Below are 18060 nucleotides of genomic sequence, written 5' to 3'. Positions count from 1 at the left end.
GCTCTTTATCAGTTGCTGACCTAATGTTATATAGTACATTACATTGTACTACGTTTGATAAGGACTATGTATCAGGTGGCCATTGCTTAGTGAATATACTCAAGTACTGTAGTTTTTTGAGGATCTGCTCCTTGAATACTTTTTTATTTTCTTAATACATTTTAAACTTTAAAGACAAATATAATACTTCTACTTCATTAAATGTGGTTGCAGAGTAAGTACAAATGTGTCCATGTGTTTGGTTAATTTTAAAAGCTTAATAATGCACTCTATGAAAAGTAGGTGGTGCTGTGGAGAGGACTGTCACGAGCCAATGACTCACAACAAGGAAGAGGCTGAATGAAGGTTAAAGGTGCACTATGCAACTTTTTATGTAAAAACAAAAAGTTCATATTAGAATGTATTTGACCTCTATGTGACCCAGTGGCTGTATGGGAGGTTAGCTTAGCACCTTTACTTACCATTAATTCCAAACCTGAAATTTTATTGTGTAATGTATATGTAACCATGGATACGGTTCAATCAGCTGTGAAAACCTAAAAAACAATTGGTCCTGGATCGTCCTACAGGCCATCGGGATGGTAAGAAACATAAACAGTTGTGTAGTGCACCTTTAAGGTTAAGGCACACTTTATTGTCCCCGTAGGAAAATTTGTCCTCTGCATTTGACCCTTTAATACCGCTGGGACAGCCCCTAAGGACGCATCTCAAGAGCCAGGAAGATTCACCTATTGTACATGCTTTTGGCGGTAGGGAAAACCGGAGAAAACATTCAAACGTCCAGATGGGAATTGAACCCAGGACCTTTTGTGTGTTTGATTAAGATTCATGATTTTACTGGAAAAATGCTTTGTTTATATAAAATGTGATGCAAAAGGACGTCAGTAATCGCTTAAATAAAAAGTGAATTGAACAGAAAGTGCCTCTCGAAACTTTATCCACTTTAGTCCTGCTCATTTCACTCACGTCACTTGTTTAAAATGTTTTATCCCGCCTTATATTTTACATCCCAGCTCCTCGGTCTATATTATATTATGATTTTTATTCTTGCTGAACTCTGTGTCTTACTTGTTTATGCCACGGCTGTTGTGTGAAGTCCCATCTGCCTGTGGTTTGAAAAAAGTTCTTTACCGTGACGTGACCAACTGTGAGATTCTGTGAGGGGTCGCTCCTGCCCTCTGCTGGATTGTGTTGGTCACTGCACGTGCCTCACAGTTTGGAGCATTTCCCAGTGACAGTGACAGCGAATTCATGAACCCCCCCAGGCTATTTTGTCCAGCCCTCTACGACCTTTCCAGAATTTTTTCCACGGACAATTTGCGAATATCAGAGGCATCACCAGCACCACCATGCACAGAGTGGGCTCAAATAACTCTATATATCTGTATTCCATTCAAAAGACACATGAAAATACATCAACACTGCTAAGTCAAGGCAGTTTGAATGAAAAGGAGGATCTTATAATATCTATATACAATATTTAGAATTACCATCAAAGGAGCTACAGATAATTTAGTAATGTAGTGCCTTTTGCAATGGGAGAAACTTGGGCAGAAGCGACCCCCAACTCAATTCAGGTTACTCATGCGGCCCCTTATTAAAAAAAAAGACCTACAGAACTCATTTAAGGTGATATTCTTCCTTGCGTTTTTGCCACTTTGTTGCCACTTTTCTGTTACTTGTCACAGAAACCGTTTTTGTCACTTTACAGTTATTCTTTTGTTGCGTTTTCACATTCACAACATTTTTTTCAAGAAGCTTTTAGATTTGGGTAAAGCCAAACTGGAGAGCATGTGCTCGGTTCAGGTGGAGGTTAAAGCTGGGGTACCTGTTTTTTCCCGTTCAAACAGTGACATTTTTTTTGTATTGGCCCAAACTCGTTTCCTGTGTATGCAAATGGTTCAAAGAATGTCATTAAATGCACATTTCACACCCACATACAGCATTGAGTGAAGAAGAACTTTGTTTATATACAACCTGGCCTATTGTACATGTTTTTAGTGGTAGGGGAAACCTACACAGGGAGAACATGCAAACTCCACACAATCAATCAATCAATCAATCAATCAAATTTTATTTGTATAGCGCCCAACAACAACCAGAAGGTGCCCAGAGCGCTTTCCAGGATAAAAACAAGAATCATAGTAGACAACAATAAATACAAAAACACATAAAAACAGCAGTCCAAACACAGAAAGGCCCCGTCCAGGTGGGAATCAAACCCGGGACCTTCTAGCTGTGAGGCGGAGGTGCTAACCGCTGCGCTACAGTGCCGCCCTGGTGGTGACAAAGTGAAGCCTCAGGATATATTCCACTCATTTAGATTCTATTCTATCATCCATTGACAATACAACAAGTTCTATTTTGCTTTGTTTACAACACACTCTGAGGAGGCAAAAATAAATGTGCTCTACAAAACCAAAACATCAGCTTCAAGAAAACATGCACATCAGAAGTGAACATGGAGCTCTATATAACTGTGAGGCCTTACGTAACATGGGGCTGGAGGCGCACTCAGGCTTCTCACATTAAATATGTAACGTATGGAGCAACCTCGAGGGCCAAGTCCACATGAAGCGCTGGATGAAGCGCTGGTGGTTCCACTTCAATCCAGCCTCAAAGGAACCGTGTGAGTTAAGAGAAGGGAAAAGAAGTCAAACATCCAAACATATACTTTTTCTGGGCCTAGTTCAGGTGGGTTTCTTCTTATTTGAAGAGTAAGAATTGTTTTATTTAAAGTGGAATAATGCTTGTTAATGCTGTTGTAAAGCACTTTGGGCGTATTGTAGATAGAGATGACATTGTTGCCATGGCAATAATAATACCAGCTCAAAATCAACATAAATGACTGCTAATTTAATCACTTTTATATGTGTAGTCACCATTTACAGCGGTCGCTTCACAAAGCCACTTCTGTTTCCCACGACAACAGCGCCCTCTGCTGGTGTCTCGGGTGTCTGCTGCCAGCAAGGCTAAGCTGAGCAGCACTGCCTTAGTTATGATTACAAATATTGTAAAAAATTAAATCAATCAATCGATATCACTTGTAGAGTGCCTTTCTGCTGAACATAATAAAGTATTATATTCAATAAAAGACCGGGAGAAACACGGAATACATGTTAAGATTAAATAAATATGATAAAATAACGCACATTTCCCATTATATGCCCCCTGTTTTAGAAGAGCCTCGACATCACCGCTTTACACTGTAACAAAGACCTGGAGAAGTTAAAGGACCTACACCTGGATGACAGAGGAAGCCACTACTATACTACTATACTACTATACGACAGACTATAGGCACCGTAATAAAATTCATTTGTCAAATGGCATTTTGTTTGGATTTCATTTGGCAAACTGGAATGTTTTATCCTATTTTGACATTTAATGTTCTATTCCAAAAGTTCTAATGGCAATTCAATATGTAAAGTGTCAATGCAATGTCTTTATATATTTTAAAACACAAAATTTGGAAATGAATAGCATATTGTCATGGAAATTTGGCCTCTTTTCATTGTTCTATTCATCTATTCGAGTTAGTAGGCACTGTTTCACAACACATGAATGAAACTTAACATACTCAGATTTGGAATAGAAAATTAAATGTCAAAATTGGATATAACATTATACTTCTCCAAATACAATTCCAAAATAAATACTAAAGTAACCTAGTGCATAGCCATTTGACAAATGAAAAGATAATTGAATTAAGGTGCCTATAGTCTCCTAGTATGTTAAGTACATTTTCAATATACTTTTAATTCTATTTAAATTCAACTTCAGTTTACGAAGCACACAATAATTTGTTTCAAAAGAGCACACTTAAAGTGTATTTTTCCTGTAATTTCTGAAATATATTTAGTATGTTAAATTTTAGTATATTTTATTTTCACCTGGGTTAGCTTCTCTACGATGGATACTGCCTGGACGAATGAGAGCCTTCACAAACAATTTATATTTACAGAAATACAGTTTTTAAGGAGGACAAAATCAAATTTGTTCCATTCAAGAATCATTTATAATACCTTTAAATTTGAGCAAATTTTACTCGGCAAATAGAAAAGATCTTTCAGTGGAACAAGTGTTTTTTGCACTTTAAAGTTTAACATTTCGTATTTAAACTGTTTCAACCAGTACAAACATGAACATGGTCAAAAACTCTCATTCGGATTCATTTTAACTGATGTCTATTTGGAAGTAGAAGGAACTTGTCTTGGGTTGTTGAGTGATGGGGATCCGAGACCAGTCGCTTCGGTTGAAACCAGGGCTGGACTGGCCATCGGGAGGTCATCAGGCTCATCACCTCCACTATTGCAATGAATATGAGAGATTTTTTCTGCCAGTCCAGACCTGGTTGAAACGCATTGGTGCGTCCCATCCATCCATTTTCTTCCACTTTTCCGTTTCCGGGTCGTGGGGGCAGCTGTTGGAGCAAATCACATGGCACCAGCCCCTTATGGCTCCTCCTGCAGGTGGTGGGTCCACAGAAGGACGGCCTCATGGTTCAAACCGGGCCTGTTGGTCTCTCATCAGGGGCTTCTGAACCGCTCTTTGTCTGACCCGTCACCTCGGACCTGACGAAGCCCACGACAGCAGAGCTTCTAGGATCATTCGGGTGCTCAAACCCCTTCACCACGTTAAGGTGGCGCGTCCCTTCGCTTAATAAAGGACTTTTATCCTTGTCCCCGCATTCTTTTGCTACACTCACTCCACAACCAAAGACATGGTTTCTTCTACCTCCATGCCTTGTTTCATCCTGGAAGAGCACCTGATTTGTAAAGTACTTTAAACATTTTTAAAGACTGTTTTTTGACCCAGCGCAGCACTCCCGACCACCTTCCTTTTACAAGATATCTATCTGCTGGAGATATGCCATTCCAATGATGGATCTCTTACTACACTTTTTATAACACGCAAATGTTATGACGCATGCACATTACAGGCACAAAACTCACCCTGCTGACTTTTTCAGCTGATAACAATCTGTCAAAAATATGTTTGATTAAGTGTTCTTATACATACGGACAAATGGATCCCTGTTGTCTGTACATGTGGGTTTTATCAGACTGTGGGGACGAGACACGGAGGATTTCTAACGACTCCGCTGCCGATAATGGCTTCCAGAGACCCGTCATTAAAACCATTATAACGACTTAGACTACAGACCCATCAACGGGGCAGACGAACACTCCCAGAGGAAACATTCGCTCCGGCCTCGTTCCATTATTAATTCAAGCCACCAGTGTTTTATTTGAAGCGCCCGTAAACAGCCATGTTTAATGAATGAAGGTGAGCCGAGACTCGGGCCAGACTCGTCTTATAAATCCCTTTAACAGCCGCAGATAATGGACAAGGCGCTGCGTGTTATGAGGCGAGGGTTTAAGAATACTACAGAGAGATGGGAGTAATAAAAGGAAAAGCCCTGTGTGTTTGTGGCCACGGCTGCCCTGGGGCACAGCGATGAAAATGTAAATCAAAACTTGAATTTGAAATGAGCCCAGAAATATTTGATGCTCTTTTTTGGCTTTTTTGTTACTTTTTTGTTACCTCTCTGTCATCGCTTTTTTTTTTTTTTTCTTTCTTATAGGTTTTGGAATATAACTGACCTTGCATCACATGAATGATCGCATTTTGAGGGACTATTTTCTAGCAGATCACTCCGCCGCTGCGTAGCTTATACAAACACGAAGCTGATGTTTCTCAAATATAAGTTATTTTAAATGCAAAAATGGTTAAAATTATTCTATGGACACAGACATTTATATGGTTAGTCTGGTGTTATAAGTGATTTGCCTCAGGTGCTCTGTGGAGCGGGTCAGACTGTTTTTAATGCAGGCTAGCTGATACCATAGAAATGCACTAGCCTTGCACTAGCCTAGCACCACAAAACTCTTCAAATATAAGAACTGCATGAAGTACAAAAATAATATCTCCAGAAATCAGCAACACTCTGGATAACTAGGAAATGAGGCCCTATGTCACAAATCCTGAAATATCCCTTTAACAATATTGTGTGTCAGGTAAGGCCTATACGCTTTATAGACGTTCGGCAGAGGGAGAAGTTCAGTTAGCCCATGCTATGGTGAAAACCACTCTCACTTTGTCCATTCCTAGTTTTCAGTCTATGGTCGCTCTGAGCTGTTCATCTCTGACACAAGTCGCAGACACTGGCGCATGAGTGACAGTTTAATTTATTCATTCAAAGACACTTTTACAAATGTGAAAAAAGGCAGTAGCATGTTGATTCCAGCGTTTGTTACAATAATAACATTTTCATAACACTTACACTTGTGCAATAAATCTCTACACACTTATTTCGACACAAGCAGGAAAATAAACTCCTTTCAGAACTGACATTTAACTTCCATTTGCTGTACAAGACATCTCCTCAATTAAGTCGTCTCCGAAGTCCACCATGTGTTTGAGCGCGGTGAGGAGGAGTGTGTCCATGTCGGGGTTGTTTTTCATTTCACCCTCACTGTAGTTTTTCAGAGCCATGATACAGTTCAGAGGAATCCCCACCTCGGCACTGAACAGCTCCATCTAGACAAAAAGAGATCATTCATGCACGTTTTGGGAATCATTAAGTTCATCTCTTTGGCAAGAAGTCCCCTTTTGCAAATTCACTTTATTGAGCTTCAGACAATGTCAGCATGAAATTGTCTGGAGAAATATTTTGCAGCATTGAGAAAAGTTTGGATTTGGATGTTTCTCCTTCAATTGCTGAAGTGCTCCGATCTCTATTACATAGATTTAGGTGTGTGATAGACAGAATCTGAGCATCCTTTGGCATATTTAAGCCTCAGTAGACCAACCTCGACTGGAGATAATGGTGCAGACTTCATGGATTCTTCCTAGTGTCTATGTATCGCGGTCATACATGGCACAAACTCACCTTTCTCTTGAGAGACTTGCTCTTGTAGACATTCTTCACGTCCTTCTCAATTTCATCACAGAGCTCATCAATGTGAGTGCCAATGGCAATCTGGGGAATTCCTGTAGGCAGTTCACAGAAAGCGATTGTTGGACATTTTTGTAGCAGGAAGGTATTGATAGCAGTATTTGCTCACTAAACACATAAACTTTCATGTTCATGTTCATTGTGGATATTTGCAGCCCTTTCCTTATATTTTCTGCCAAATCAATCCAACCAAGTCCAACCAAGGAAGAACATGTACGAAATATCATACTCTATCATCAGGACTTCTCTGGAAAAGAGTTTCTGAAACCTCGGTTAACTTAATTACACTTGTTCTGACCTCAGATATATTGCCTCAACAATAGGTGGCCAATCAGAATCCCCACCACCTCGAGATACGCCCCTGGTGAGCAGAACGGAAAGCAAAAGTATTCCTTTATACCTAAATCTCTGGCAGTTTGTCGGACCTCCTTCATTTTCTTAATCACTTCGGTGTTTGTTGCAGGGCAATTTGCAGAGAGCACGAGGACCAGGACATGCACTCTGTCGTCAGGCCCGGGGTTTGGGTTGTAGTACTTGTCACTCGTAGACAACGGAGACAAAGGGTTGAACTACCAGAAACAATAGACAAGAGTTGTAAACTTGATAAAGCAAACATGGTGCAACATATTGCAACATGGTAATTACTTTGTATCCCTCTTTCACATGTCCCATCATGGCCAGTTTGATGTCGTCAGCTCGAACTCCCACGTTTTGGTCGTGCTCCAGTCCCATGATGTCATTGAAGACAAAGGGAAAGTAACTCCTTGTCTGTCCTCGTCCTTTTCTGATACGGTGAGATTTGTACTGAAAGAAAGAAAGAAAGAAAGAAAGAAAGAAAGAAAGAAAGAAAGAAAGAAAGAAAGAAAGAAAGAAAGAAAGAAAGAAAGAAAGAAAGAAAGGATGTGTGGCAGAGGGGTCTAAGCTTCAGTTTTCAAACCATTATCAAGTAGCTCCAACCACACGCAACAAAACTGGGTTTTGATTACTTAAGGGCTTATCACATTGGCCTGGAGACTAGTTGGAGTTACGGACACTGCCAGTCACAACAGTCTCTGGTTACTGGTTTAGACCAGTGGTTCTCGACTTTTTACACACTTGTGACCACTATTTCACAGTGGTTAGGAATCACTGGTTGACGTCTTTTTGCCAGGAGAAAATATTGATTTCATCCAACAACCTCACACTAAATGTCTCAACAGTGTCTCACACTTGAGCATCGCAAACAGCTGATTGGCATTCCCTTGTGGGCACCCTCATCAGCAGCCTGATAAACCACACCCACTTCTTTCTGCACGAAAGAAGGTGGGTCTGGCCATGCAAGTTGCTGATTGGCAGCTAAGGCTGAACCAATCACGACCGCCACAGAGAAATGACAAGGTTACGTCACTCGCTGCACCACTATGTTGTTAGTTCAGTTAACATTAACATTAGCCAAAACTAATCACGGATGAAGTAGTCGAGGATTTTGCCTGGCGTTCTCCACGTGAGTTCAAATTCGCTTCATATTTTGTGAATTGGACACAGCTGTCGTTACGTACGCTAGTTGCTGATTAGTTTATTTCACTGACAATCTGTGTGTGTTAGGCCCGCCCGTTCAAACTGATCTAATTGCTCCGTGACTGACTAATTCCCTGCGTGGAATGGACAACAGTCTAGTTCAACCACAAGTTCGACCACAAGAGGGCAGTGCACAGTGGTGTACAAAAGGCTCTGAACAGGGCGTGCTTCACATTATAGGAGAGCACATACTGTGAGAGAGCATCGTGTGCCTGAGTGTACAGTTCACAATATTGTACTGTAATGTCTCTGTCGCAATCATGCCAGTCATCTGTCACAATCTGCGCAATATATTGTGAAAAATATCTAATCATGATTTTAGGTGATGCAATATCTGTATCACAAGCCACAATAAATCACAACATCACTAAAGTCTTCATCTGACCAAGACCGGCACTTTTCTTTTGCAAACTCAGCCAAAAACAAACAATGTGTTGAACTTGTAAATGTGCAAATATTCTTTTTTTTTGGTTAAACACGGTATTTGAACAGAGTGAAACCTGCAAAGTGAAGCTCCCCTCGTCTCCCTGTGGGTTGTTGACCGCTGCTGGAATGGCCATCCTGCGCAGGAGAGCGCTGGTCATGGAGTTGATGAGGCTGGACTTTCCCGCTCCGACAGGGCCGTACACGAGCACCCGCAGGTGCCGCACGTCCTCATTCTGAGGCGCGTACTCCGTCAACTCCTTCAGGAGCTCTGCGTTATTCCTGCACAGGAAAACCATGTAATTGGAGAGGAAACAGTTCAGACAGGAGTTCATATTCAGTAAATCATTAGAAAACATGAATAAAATCCTTAACTGAAGCAATACAGCAGGACTTTCATGATTTAGATGAACAACAGTTTAGTTTCACTTCTTCACAGGGACAATGTCAGCTGACATTGATATAGTCTAGGACTGATGTATCATCCTGCGTGTTTGAGGATTCCTGTTTGATTGCTAGACTGCAATTCTAAATAGCAATGGGATCACTTAAAATACTCACCCCCAGTCGATCTCTCTCCATGGCTTTTCAAACACTGCAGAAAAATAAAACAATAACAGTTTATTATTTCGGCTGATTTGGCTTTATTTCATCTTTTTCTCCCCACAACATCTTTTAAATCTTATTCTCCAGAAGTCAGTTCAACACTTCTTTATTGTAAAGCGCTTGACCTCGACAGCCAGGTGCCTACGTGACTCATGGGGCATTAAAGGGATAGTCTGAAAGTTTGCAAAGTGAGGCGAGAGAGTGAAATTTGAAAGTTAAAGGGGGGGTATTGTGCAAAATCAATTTTTTCAAGCTTTACATCATGTTTTTATGTCATTCCCTCATTAAAAACATGCCTGAAGTGTTGCCTTGGCACATTCACATATTTTTGAGTAATCTGTAAAAACTCTGATGGCGGCCATTTTAGGGATAGGTTTGCCTGAGTCCTCCTAGGAACGCCCCCACCTCCTGGAGACGCCTCCGAGCTTTCATCACCAGCCGAGTAACCAACCACTGCTCCTCAGCAGAACCCCCTCCCCACTGATGCCACAGACAGCGTGTGGAGGGGGCGTGTCGGAAAGGGTCAGAGGTTCTTAAAGAGACAGAGGCCTATTTCAAGACTTTCACTACAGCTATTTTGAGAGAGCAATTTTATACAAGGCAGTTATTCTAATTTACTGCATTTACAGACCAACAGAAAGTTTGTCATCATTGTAGTGTGATATAGACTGGTGATATGTGATTGAAAAAAGCATAATAGCCCCTCTTTAACCAGAAAGCCCTTCTTAGGTTGCAAAATGATGAGAACAGGAACAGGATTTTCAAGAGAAACCATCAGGCTCCTCCCCCTCACCTCCTGATTAGATCTGACAGGTCATTATACTTAAAATCAAAATGCAAGACCAGGGTCAATTTTGCCCATTTTATAAAATGTGTATAGCATTTTACAACAGACTATTACTTTTACTTACTTTACCCTCAGCCCAGATAAAGACGTAGTGTATTTAACCGTTTTTGGGAGTATAATAATAAAACTACTGAAGGTAGTTGAAATGAGTCTCACAGAGTCCAGAAGGTGGAGGTCTGACATGGAGGATTTTAACGAGCAAAAAGATTCAATATGATGCTTGAGTTTGTCCATCAAAACGACTTTCATCATTAGAACTTTATCATTTACTACATAATGATTCCAACTAAGTTGCTTCAAAGTTGCTTATAAGCCAGAAAAATCAGTTCTTTATTCTTTCAAAAAAAATTATATGTTTTATCTTACGGGCACATGAGTGTAAAAAAGTACTTACTGGGAGTTGGAGGTGCTGAAAAAAACAAACCCAAATATTTAACATTATATTTAAGTGCATGGGTATATCATAATTCTATTTATATTGTTTACTTACGAGCAGGAGCGGGAACATGAACATCCACTGTGAATAAAACAGAGATTTGTGTTTTATTTGTATGGATAATTAAGAGTATGCTTTACATTAAATGTATGATAAAATTAAGACTTACCATATTTAATTACTGTTAGACACAAAACAGAAAACAGAATCAGAATTTCAAACATGCAAGATGAAAAAAAGGAAAGAAAGAAAACCTAAGCCAATAAATCCACTTTTATTTAGAAGGGAAATAAAATCCCAAAACACAAAAAAATGAAAAAGAATCTCGCCTTCTTTGGTCTGTGGTTGGCCCATGGTGTCTTTAGATTGTGCTGCAAGAAACTGTGATCAGCAAAATAATTTCACAAAATGCCTTATGGTTAAACAGATCAATACATGGACATAACCTGCCGACGGCTGCAAAGGTATGTCGTCTGTCTGCCCTGCCGTTCCCTTTTTATGGAATGAGGGCACTCACAACAAAAGTGAAAGCATCAGGATTCTTGCAAGTCACACAGCCTCAGTATTTTTCTTTGTCTTTGGATTTTAATTCTGAAAGTTTAAGTGCAGTGTCCCGTTTCTTGTAAAGTGTTTTTGTCTTTTGAACCTTTTTTATTGCCTTTCAGACTTTCACTTTTCGTTCGTTACCCCCACCTTAACCAAGCACATTTTCTCCAGTTTTACCCAAAGAGGTGTAGTTAAAGTGTAGTTACAGAGCTATGACCCCTGTCCAGAGACATTGGGGAACATACTGTACGCACCAGCCTTGTCCCATTTTCCATACCTAAACCTGAGCTTTTTTGTTACACCAATGTTAAGATGTGAAGATGTGTTTTAGTAAGCCATATAATACATACAATGAGAAAGCATTGATTGCACATTTTGATTGCACAAGTGAATGTCTCCATTGTGAGATCAATAAAGTCAATTTTTTTCTTATATCTTCTTTTCTTAAACTGTCTGCACCTACGAGCTGCTGATACAAGGGCATTTCTCCCCTGCAAGATTAAAACATGTTATCTACTCTTATTACTGATACTTAAATATAAGTATCAGTAAATATATATGTAAAAAGTAAAAGTGAAACTGTCCTGGCCCCCTCTGTATCTGCAGGAGCCAGTGAAAGTGTGTGATGTGGCTGAGTCACTGAGCTCCAACTTTCTCTTTCAGTGGCTCTGCCTTCCCCTCGTTCAGACGCACTCCCTCAGCTCAGACTGTGCGAGCTGCTCCTTTACAAAGATGTTGAGGAACCTACTTAGTAGATCAGGTAAGAACTCTAAAACCATTGAGATTTTTGTGTATTTATTTTATATAATGTTTGGTTTGGACACCATTTTGTCAGCTTGTAACGCTGTATTGCAGAGCAGCCAAAATAGCTGTTGTTGTTCCAATTCAAGAGTAGTGACTTAAATACTGAGTTGAGTAAACAGAAAAGTTCAAGGTGAAAATAATATGAGAGTATTTTTTGCGTTATTTGTTTTGTCTTTTGCTTAATTAAACTTTTGTCGCTTAAAGGTTTAACTTAAAAACCTAAAAACAACCTAACTCAAATTATAAAGTACAATGTCTTTATCTATAACTGCTCCCTCTAGTGCCGAGCGTCAGCATTACCTCATATATTAAATTCTTCACATAGATTCCTCTTCAGGAGAGAACTCGTCTGACCCGAATGTAAGGCTCATCTTATTTGATTCCACTGTTCTGTCCTGCATCCTTTTCTGATCATACATGTGTTACATTTTAGACGACTGCAATGTTTGAATTTCTGGATCGTCTGAATAATGACGCTGACTATCAAGGTACGTTTCATTAGTGCTTTGGTAAATACAGTGCCTCTCGTGAGTATTCATACACCTTGAACTTTTGCACATTTTGTCATGTTTACAACCCTAAACATAAAGATTTTATTTTGATTTTTTTACTTAACGTTCACACACAAGTAACAGACAACTGTGAAGTGAAAGCGAAATGATACATGATTCTGTTATTTTTCAAAAAATAGAAAAGTGAAAAGTGGGGCTTGCATAAGTATTCATACAGCATGAATGAATACTTTGTGGAACCTCCTTTTGCTGTAATAACAGCACAAGTCTTTTGAGGTTTGACTCTACAAGATTAGCACATGTAGAGACTGACATTTTAGCCCATTCATCTTTACAAAACAACTCCAGCTCTGTCACATTAGAAGGAGAGCGTTTGTGAACAGCAGTTTTCAGACCTTTCCACAGATTTTCAATAGGATTTAGGTCAGGACTTTGACTGGGCCATTCTAACACATTAATATGTTTTTATTGAATCATTCCATTGTAGATTTATCTTTGTGTTTAGGGTCATTGTCCTGCTGGAAGGTAAATCTCTGCCCCAGCCTCAATTCTCTTGCTGACTCCAGCAGGTTTTCCTCCATAATGTGTCTGTATTTGGCTCCATCCATCTTCCCAACTATTCTTACAATCTCCCCAGTCCCCGCTGAGGAAAAGTAGCCCCACAGCATGATGCTCCCCCCCGTATATTTGACACTGGGGATGGTGCACTCAGGACGATGAGCAGTGTTAGGTTTGCTCCATACATAACGTTTTGCATTTGGGCCAAAAAGTTCAATTTTTGTCTCATCTGACCAAAGCTCCTTCTTCCACATGGAGCTGTGTCCTCCATATGACTTCCAGCAAACTTCAAACGGGATTTTTTATGGCCTCCTTTCAATAATGGCTTTCTTCTTCCACTCGTCCATGAAGGCCAGATTTGTGTAGATACGACTTATAGTTGTCCCATGTACAGATTCCCCCAGCTCAGCAGCAGCACTTCGCAGTTCCTCCAGAGTTATCATGGGGCACTTGGTTGCCTTTCTGACCAGTGTTCTCCTTGTTCGCTCTGATATTTTAGGTGGAGGACCACGCCTTGGTAAGTTGGCAGTGGTTCTATACTCTTTCCATTTCCAAACAATGGATTGAACAGTGCTCCGGGAGATGTTCAAATCTTGGGAAATCTTTGTATAACTTAAGGCTGCTTTAAACTTCTCCACAGCTTTATCCCTGACCTCTCTGGTGAGCTCCTTGACCCTCATGATGTTGTTTAGTGACCAATACACTCCGACCACAGCTCTGAGGGCCTAAAAGAACAGCTGAAATTATACTGAGAGTAGATTACACACAGGTGGCCTCTATTTAACCGTTAGGCCAAGGTGTGAACATTCTGGAGTCATTAGGAATGTTTTAAAGGCAATTTAATGCACTCAGAAAATGCTGTATGAATACTTATGCACGCCCCACTTTTCACTTTTCTATTTTTTGAAAAAGAACAGAATCATGTATCATTTTGCTTTCACTTCACAGTTGTCTGTTACGTGTGTGTGAACGTTCAGTAAAAAAATCAAAATAAAATCTTTATGTTTAGGGTTGTAAACATGACAAAATGTGCAAATGTTCAAGGTGTATGAATACTCACGAGAGGCACTGTACATAGTGCCCTTTGGAAGCACAAGTCTGGATTCTTCAAACTAATGTAAGTGTTTTTGCAGATGCTCTGAAGGTGATGGAGAAAGCTCCTGACAAATGCAAGAAAGCTTTAATAACAATCATTCAGAAAGGTTTTGGTGTCCAAACCCAGGCTCCAGGTGAGAAACAAGCTCTGAGTATTTGCAGGTTACAAAACATTAACCTGGTCCTGTTGGGCAGACCAACAGTCCTGGAGTCACATGACTTTTTCAGAACACTACAATTTAGGCTTAGGTTTAGGCTCTTGTTGTGCAAACTTTTTGAGCTTTTAATCCTCTTCCAAAGCACTCGAAGGACGACATCTAGGGCGTTGTCACACATGTTGGAGTGCCTTATGAGTCGACCCGAGACCACCCTAGATTCAACTGCATTTACTTCAAAGTTAGTTCAGTCGGCTACCATGTCAACGGGCACCAACCTGTCAATGACCCACAGGTACAGAGTATAAAATCGTATACAACAAAGAATAATATCAGTCTTGACATCACACATGTACTATACGTTTGTTAGGTGTGACGTCACGACTTCCGCTTCCGGGTCCTAGCATAGCGGCTAATATGCGAGAAAAAAACATTAAAAAGTCTTTAATACAGCAATCAATATTTCTGAAACTCAACGGGGAGTGACTGAACCTACTTATTTCTCAAACTCATTGGCCAAAAATGCCGCACCAACTGCTATAAAAATAACAAAAAGTCAGAAACTCTCCTGGAGTTTAAAAAACACATAAAAGCCACAATGTTAAAAAAGTATGAAGTACTTGGACATGAATAATGTGGGATATTTGATTTGAACAAACATGAATACGACGGTTTGTTTCTTTTTGACCATTTGTAAACATTCAAGAATACGAAGGTTCTGTATTTTATATATTGAAAAACTGAATATAGAATATAAAACATCTGTTAATACTGTGAATATACATATGTATATACATAAGACTGTAAATATATGTATGTAGACATACCACAACAATGTGAAGTGTAAAGTGTGAAGTAACAAAAGGGGCAGATATTATAAGACTTGTTCTTCTCCTCTGCTCCGTTTCATTCATACTGTGTTGGCTTGGCGGTTTTATTGTGATTGTGAACATCACTTTTGAATGAAATAAATAAATAAAATGAAATGAAAATGAAATGAACATTTAACAAAATATCATCAGTTACTACACGAAAACAAAGCTCTTTTAGGCCATGCAGAGAAACAGTGCAGTGTTGACTTGTTGGTGCAAAGGAATATTGGACATTTTACACAAATCAATTGATGAAACATCAGATTTCAGCGGCAAACTTTTTCCCTTGTTCTCCGCTTAATAAACGGAATTTGTGCTTGATCGGAAGTGTCAGGACAATGGAAGTGCCGAGACAAAGCAAAAAGAGGCAAAAGTGGGCAGGGCGGAATAAGGTGAATCATAGTCCATTTGTTGTCACTTTCCACTTTCCATCAGTGAAGACGTTCCTCCTTATCACGGGTCAGACCCATGGAGCTGACAAGCAGATCCTGGATCAGCTGAACAGGCACGGACTGAGAGTCAGATCAGTCAACCCAGAGCAGAGCGATGTCGTCCTCCTCTTCTGTCCCATCCTGTCGCGAGTCCGGTCCGACGTGGAGTCGGCTTTCAGAAAGATCCCAGGTGACACCCCACTCCTGAGTAATTCTGCATATATGACTCTCTGTCTATTCCTCAAGAAAAAACAAAAAACTAAAAAAAAACACTCTTCCTCTTGCTGATATAATGAGGTGGTGCTCCTCCATATTTTATTTTAAACCAAAACATAGACTGAATACAATGTAAAATTCTCATTAATTTTGCATAAATGCTTCATCGGGACCTTCACCTCAGGGCCTCACCCCAGTCCCTGCATTGGGAACCTCTGTATCACGTATTTCCTGGTAAATTGTCTTGAACTACCCAATGTTGCCAGTAGATGTCACAGTTCCTCCTTTAGATGTTTCCTGTGCTGTAATCAGGTTAGTGATAAAATGGCAAAACACTGAGGCCCAAAAATTAAGAAAAATGTCCATTGAAAGTTGTCCCACTTTTGGATCCTGACCCACCAGGTGACCACCACTGGGCAAAAAGGTTTTAAATAGTTAATTGCCAATGCTAATGTGCTTATACGTATTATAAAATTTAATGCAATGTCCAAGACGCATGGCTGAAAGTATTCTACTCTTCAAAAATACAAAGTAGAATTTGGAACAACAATAAAATAAATAAAATGTGCATGTGTTGTATTGTCAGTTGGAGCTGAGGATAAACCAGTGGTCCTCGTCCTGCTGCATCACACTCGTAAAGTGGAGAAGGTGCTGAAGCCGAGCCACTGGAATAAGAACTTCCCAAAAATCACTCTGGAAGTCCAACTTCTGTACCACGAGACCCAGAATGGTCTGCTGCAGGACTGTCCCAGGAACCAGGAGGCCATTCAGACCCTCCTGAGCCTGAGCCATGAACTCCAGAACCCTGTGAAGACTGACCTCATGACCGGTGCTGAGGTCCCTCAGAATCAAAAACAATGTGTGACTCTTTGAAAGTCTATACTGTTTGTGTAATGGTGAATTCAAAGATTTATCAACTATAATTCAACCTTAGCTGATTACCTAATGGTTTTGTGTGTAGTATAATAAAGGTTTAGGAATTTAGCACATTGGCATTACCCAAATCTAAACACTTCTTGAGAGTTTACAGCCTATAGGCCAGTAATGGCTCATTTGAAAGCTAAGGCCTACAAAACTCACCTAAGCTTCTTCCTTCTTTTTGTTAAGTTTTGGTTATTTTGGTTGCGTTTTAGTCATTTTGTCTTGTCTTGAAGAACTTGAGTAAAAAGTGCCGCAAACATGACGAAAACATGACAAAAATACATCGAAAAATCCACAAAAAGAGCACTGAAAAAGTGACATGATAACAAAAACAAGGCAAGAGCTTGTTCTTAGCTTTCAAATGAGGCGTTATACTGGCCTAGGCTGTAAGCTCTCCAGTCATGAATGCAAGACCAGGTCAAAATTCCATACTTTTTACTCCTTTTTTAAATGTTATTTTTTGGTAGCGCTGACCTCAGCCCATTACCAGTTCATAGTCAAAGTCCCAGGATTTTCAAACCGTCTTTTTTCTGGACCTGCTTCTCTCAGAGATCAGGTCATACTCTCGCAAAGGTGTGTTTAGATGATCACGCACTGTCCTACAAGAGAATGAGTCTCAGGTTTGTTGGGAAGAGTTTATGAATTTTAGAAGTTGAAGTGAATGCATTTCTGTTTCTCCCACACACCAGACACACAATGCTCCTCTGACAGTTTACATTGTATTAACATGGATCATAAACCTCTGCTCAAACGACTGGACAACATCCGATAAGCCGAGAGACAGAGCGGCAATTTGATCTTTCAAATGTTAAAATATAACACCTAGCATGCAAACCCGCCTTCTCCTTCATGCCTCTGCTCTTGTAGACATTCCTAGCGTCCTCTTCAATTTGATCACACATTCCATCAATGTGAGTTCCAATCGCCACCTGTAGGAATCCTGCAGACACAAACTCACTCAACTCATTTGATTTAATAAAAAACTAAATATGCAATATATGAATGAAGCAAAATACTATGATATTTTGCTTCCGTCACATGGTTTTGTTCACGTTAAAGGTTCAAGACTTAAATGCTCAAAATTATTTGAAGAAAACCCTCTATTGTTCCTCTTTGAACT

At 40.0% G+C, this 18060-nt stretch overlaps 2 protein-coding genes and 1 long non-coding RNA gene across 3 annotated transcripts; 2 read left to right on the top strand and 1 right to left on the bottom strand.

The window, feature by feature from the left end:
• Window positions 1-6301: 6301 nt before the first annotated feature.
• On the bottom strand, window positions 6302-10902 carry LOC306969906 (interferon-induced protein 44-like). Its single transcript, XM_079565694.1, has 8 exons — window positions 10885-10902; window positions 10789-10803; window positions 9503-9536; window positions 9019-9223; window positions 7607-7765; window positions 7362-7530; window positions 6896-6996; window positions 6302-6543 (listed from the first exon to the last, which is right to left on the bottom strand). Coding segments are annotated over exons 2-8 (855 nt in total). The 5' UTR covers window positions 10790-10803; window positions 10885-10902; the 3' UTR covers window positions 6302-6357.
• Window positions 10903-12353: 1451 nt separating this feature from the next.
• LOC306970819 lies at window positions 12354-14485 on the top strand. Its single transcript, XR_013793418.1, has 3 exons — window positions 12354-12540; window positions 12614-12668; window positions 14384-14485. It is a non-coding gene; the product is annotated as an uncharacterized lncRNA (long non-coding RNA).
• Window positions 14486-15553: 1068 nt separating this feature from the next.
• Window positions 15554-16892, top strand: LOC306970651 (uncharacterized protein; the record flags this gene model as incomplete). The annotated part of the gene is made up of 3 exons (XM_079566680.1): window positions 15554-15566; window positions 15808-15993; window positions 16606-16892. The coding sequence occupies 3 exons, from the start codon at window positions 15554-15556 to the stop codon at window positions 16890-16892; spliced, it is 486 nt and encodes a 161-aa protein (XP_079422806.1).
• Window positions 16893-18060: the final 1168 nt, after the last annotated feature.

This window comes from Gobius niger, assembly GCF_951799975.1.
Source record: "Gobius niger genome assembly, chromosome: 11".
In the NCBI taxonomy this organism is placed as follows: Eukaryota; Metazoa; Chordata; class Actinopteri; order Gobiiformes; family Gobiidae; genus Gobius; species Gobius niger.
The sequence above is the reverse complement of the archived record's forward strand: the minus strand, read 5'-3'. Positions and strand labels throughout refer to the sequence as shown.

Excerpts from the sequence above, each read along its gene's own strand:
- LOC306969906 (XM_079565694.1), bottom strand. Across the intron at positions 9,224-9,502 it reads TGGAGAGAGATCGACTGGGG|GAATAACGCAGAGCTCCTGA; the intron begins GTGAGTATTTTA and ends TTTCCTGTGCAG. Across the intron at positions 6,997-7,361 it reads ACAAACTGCCAGAGATTTAG|GAATTCCCCAGATTGCCATT; the intron begins GTATAAAGGAAT and ends AACTGCCTACAG.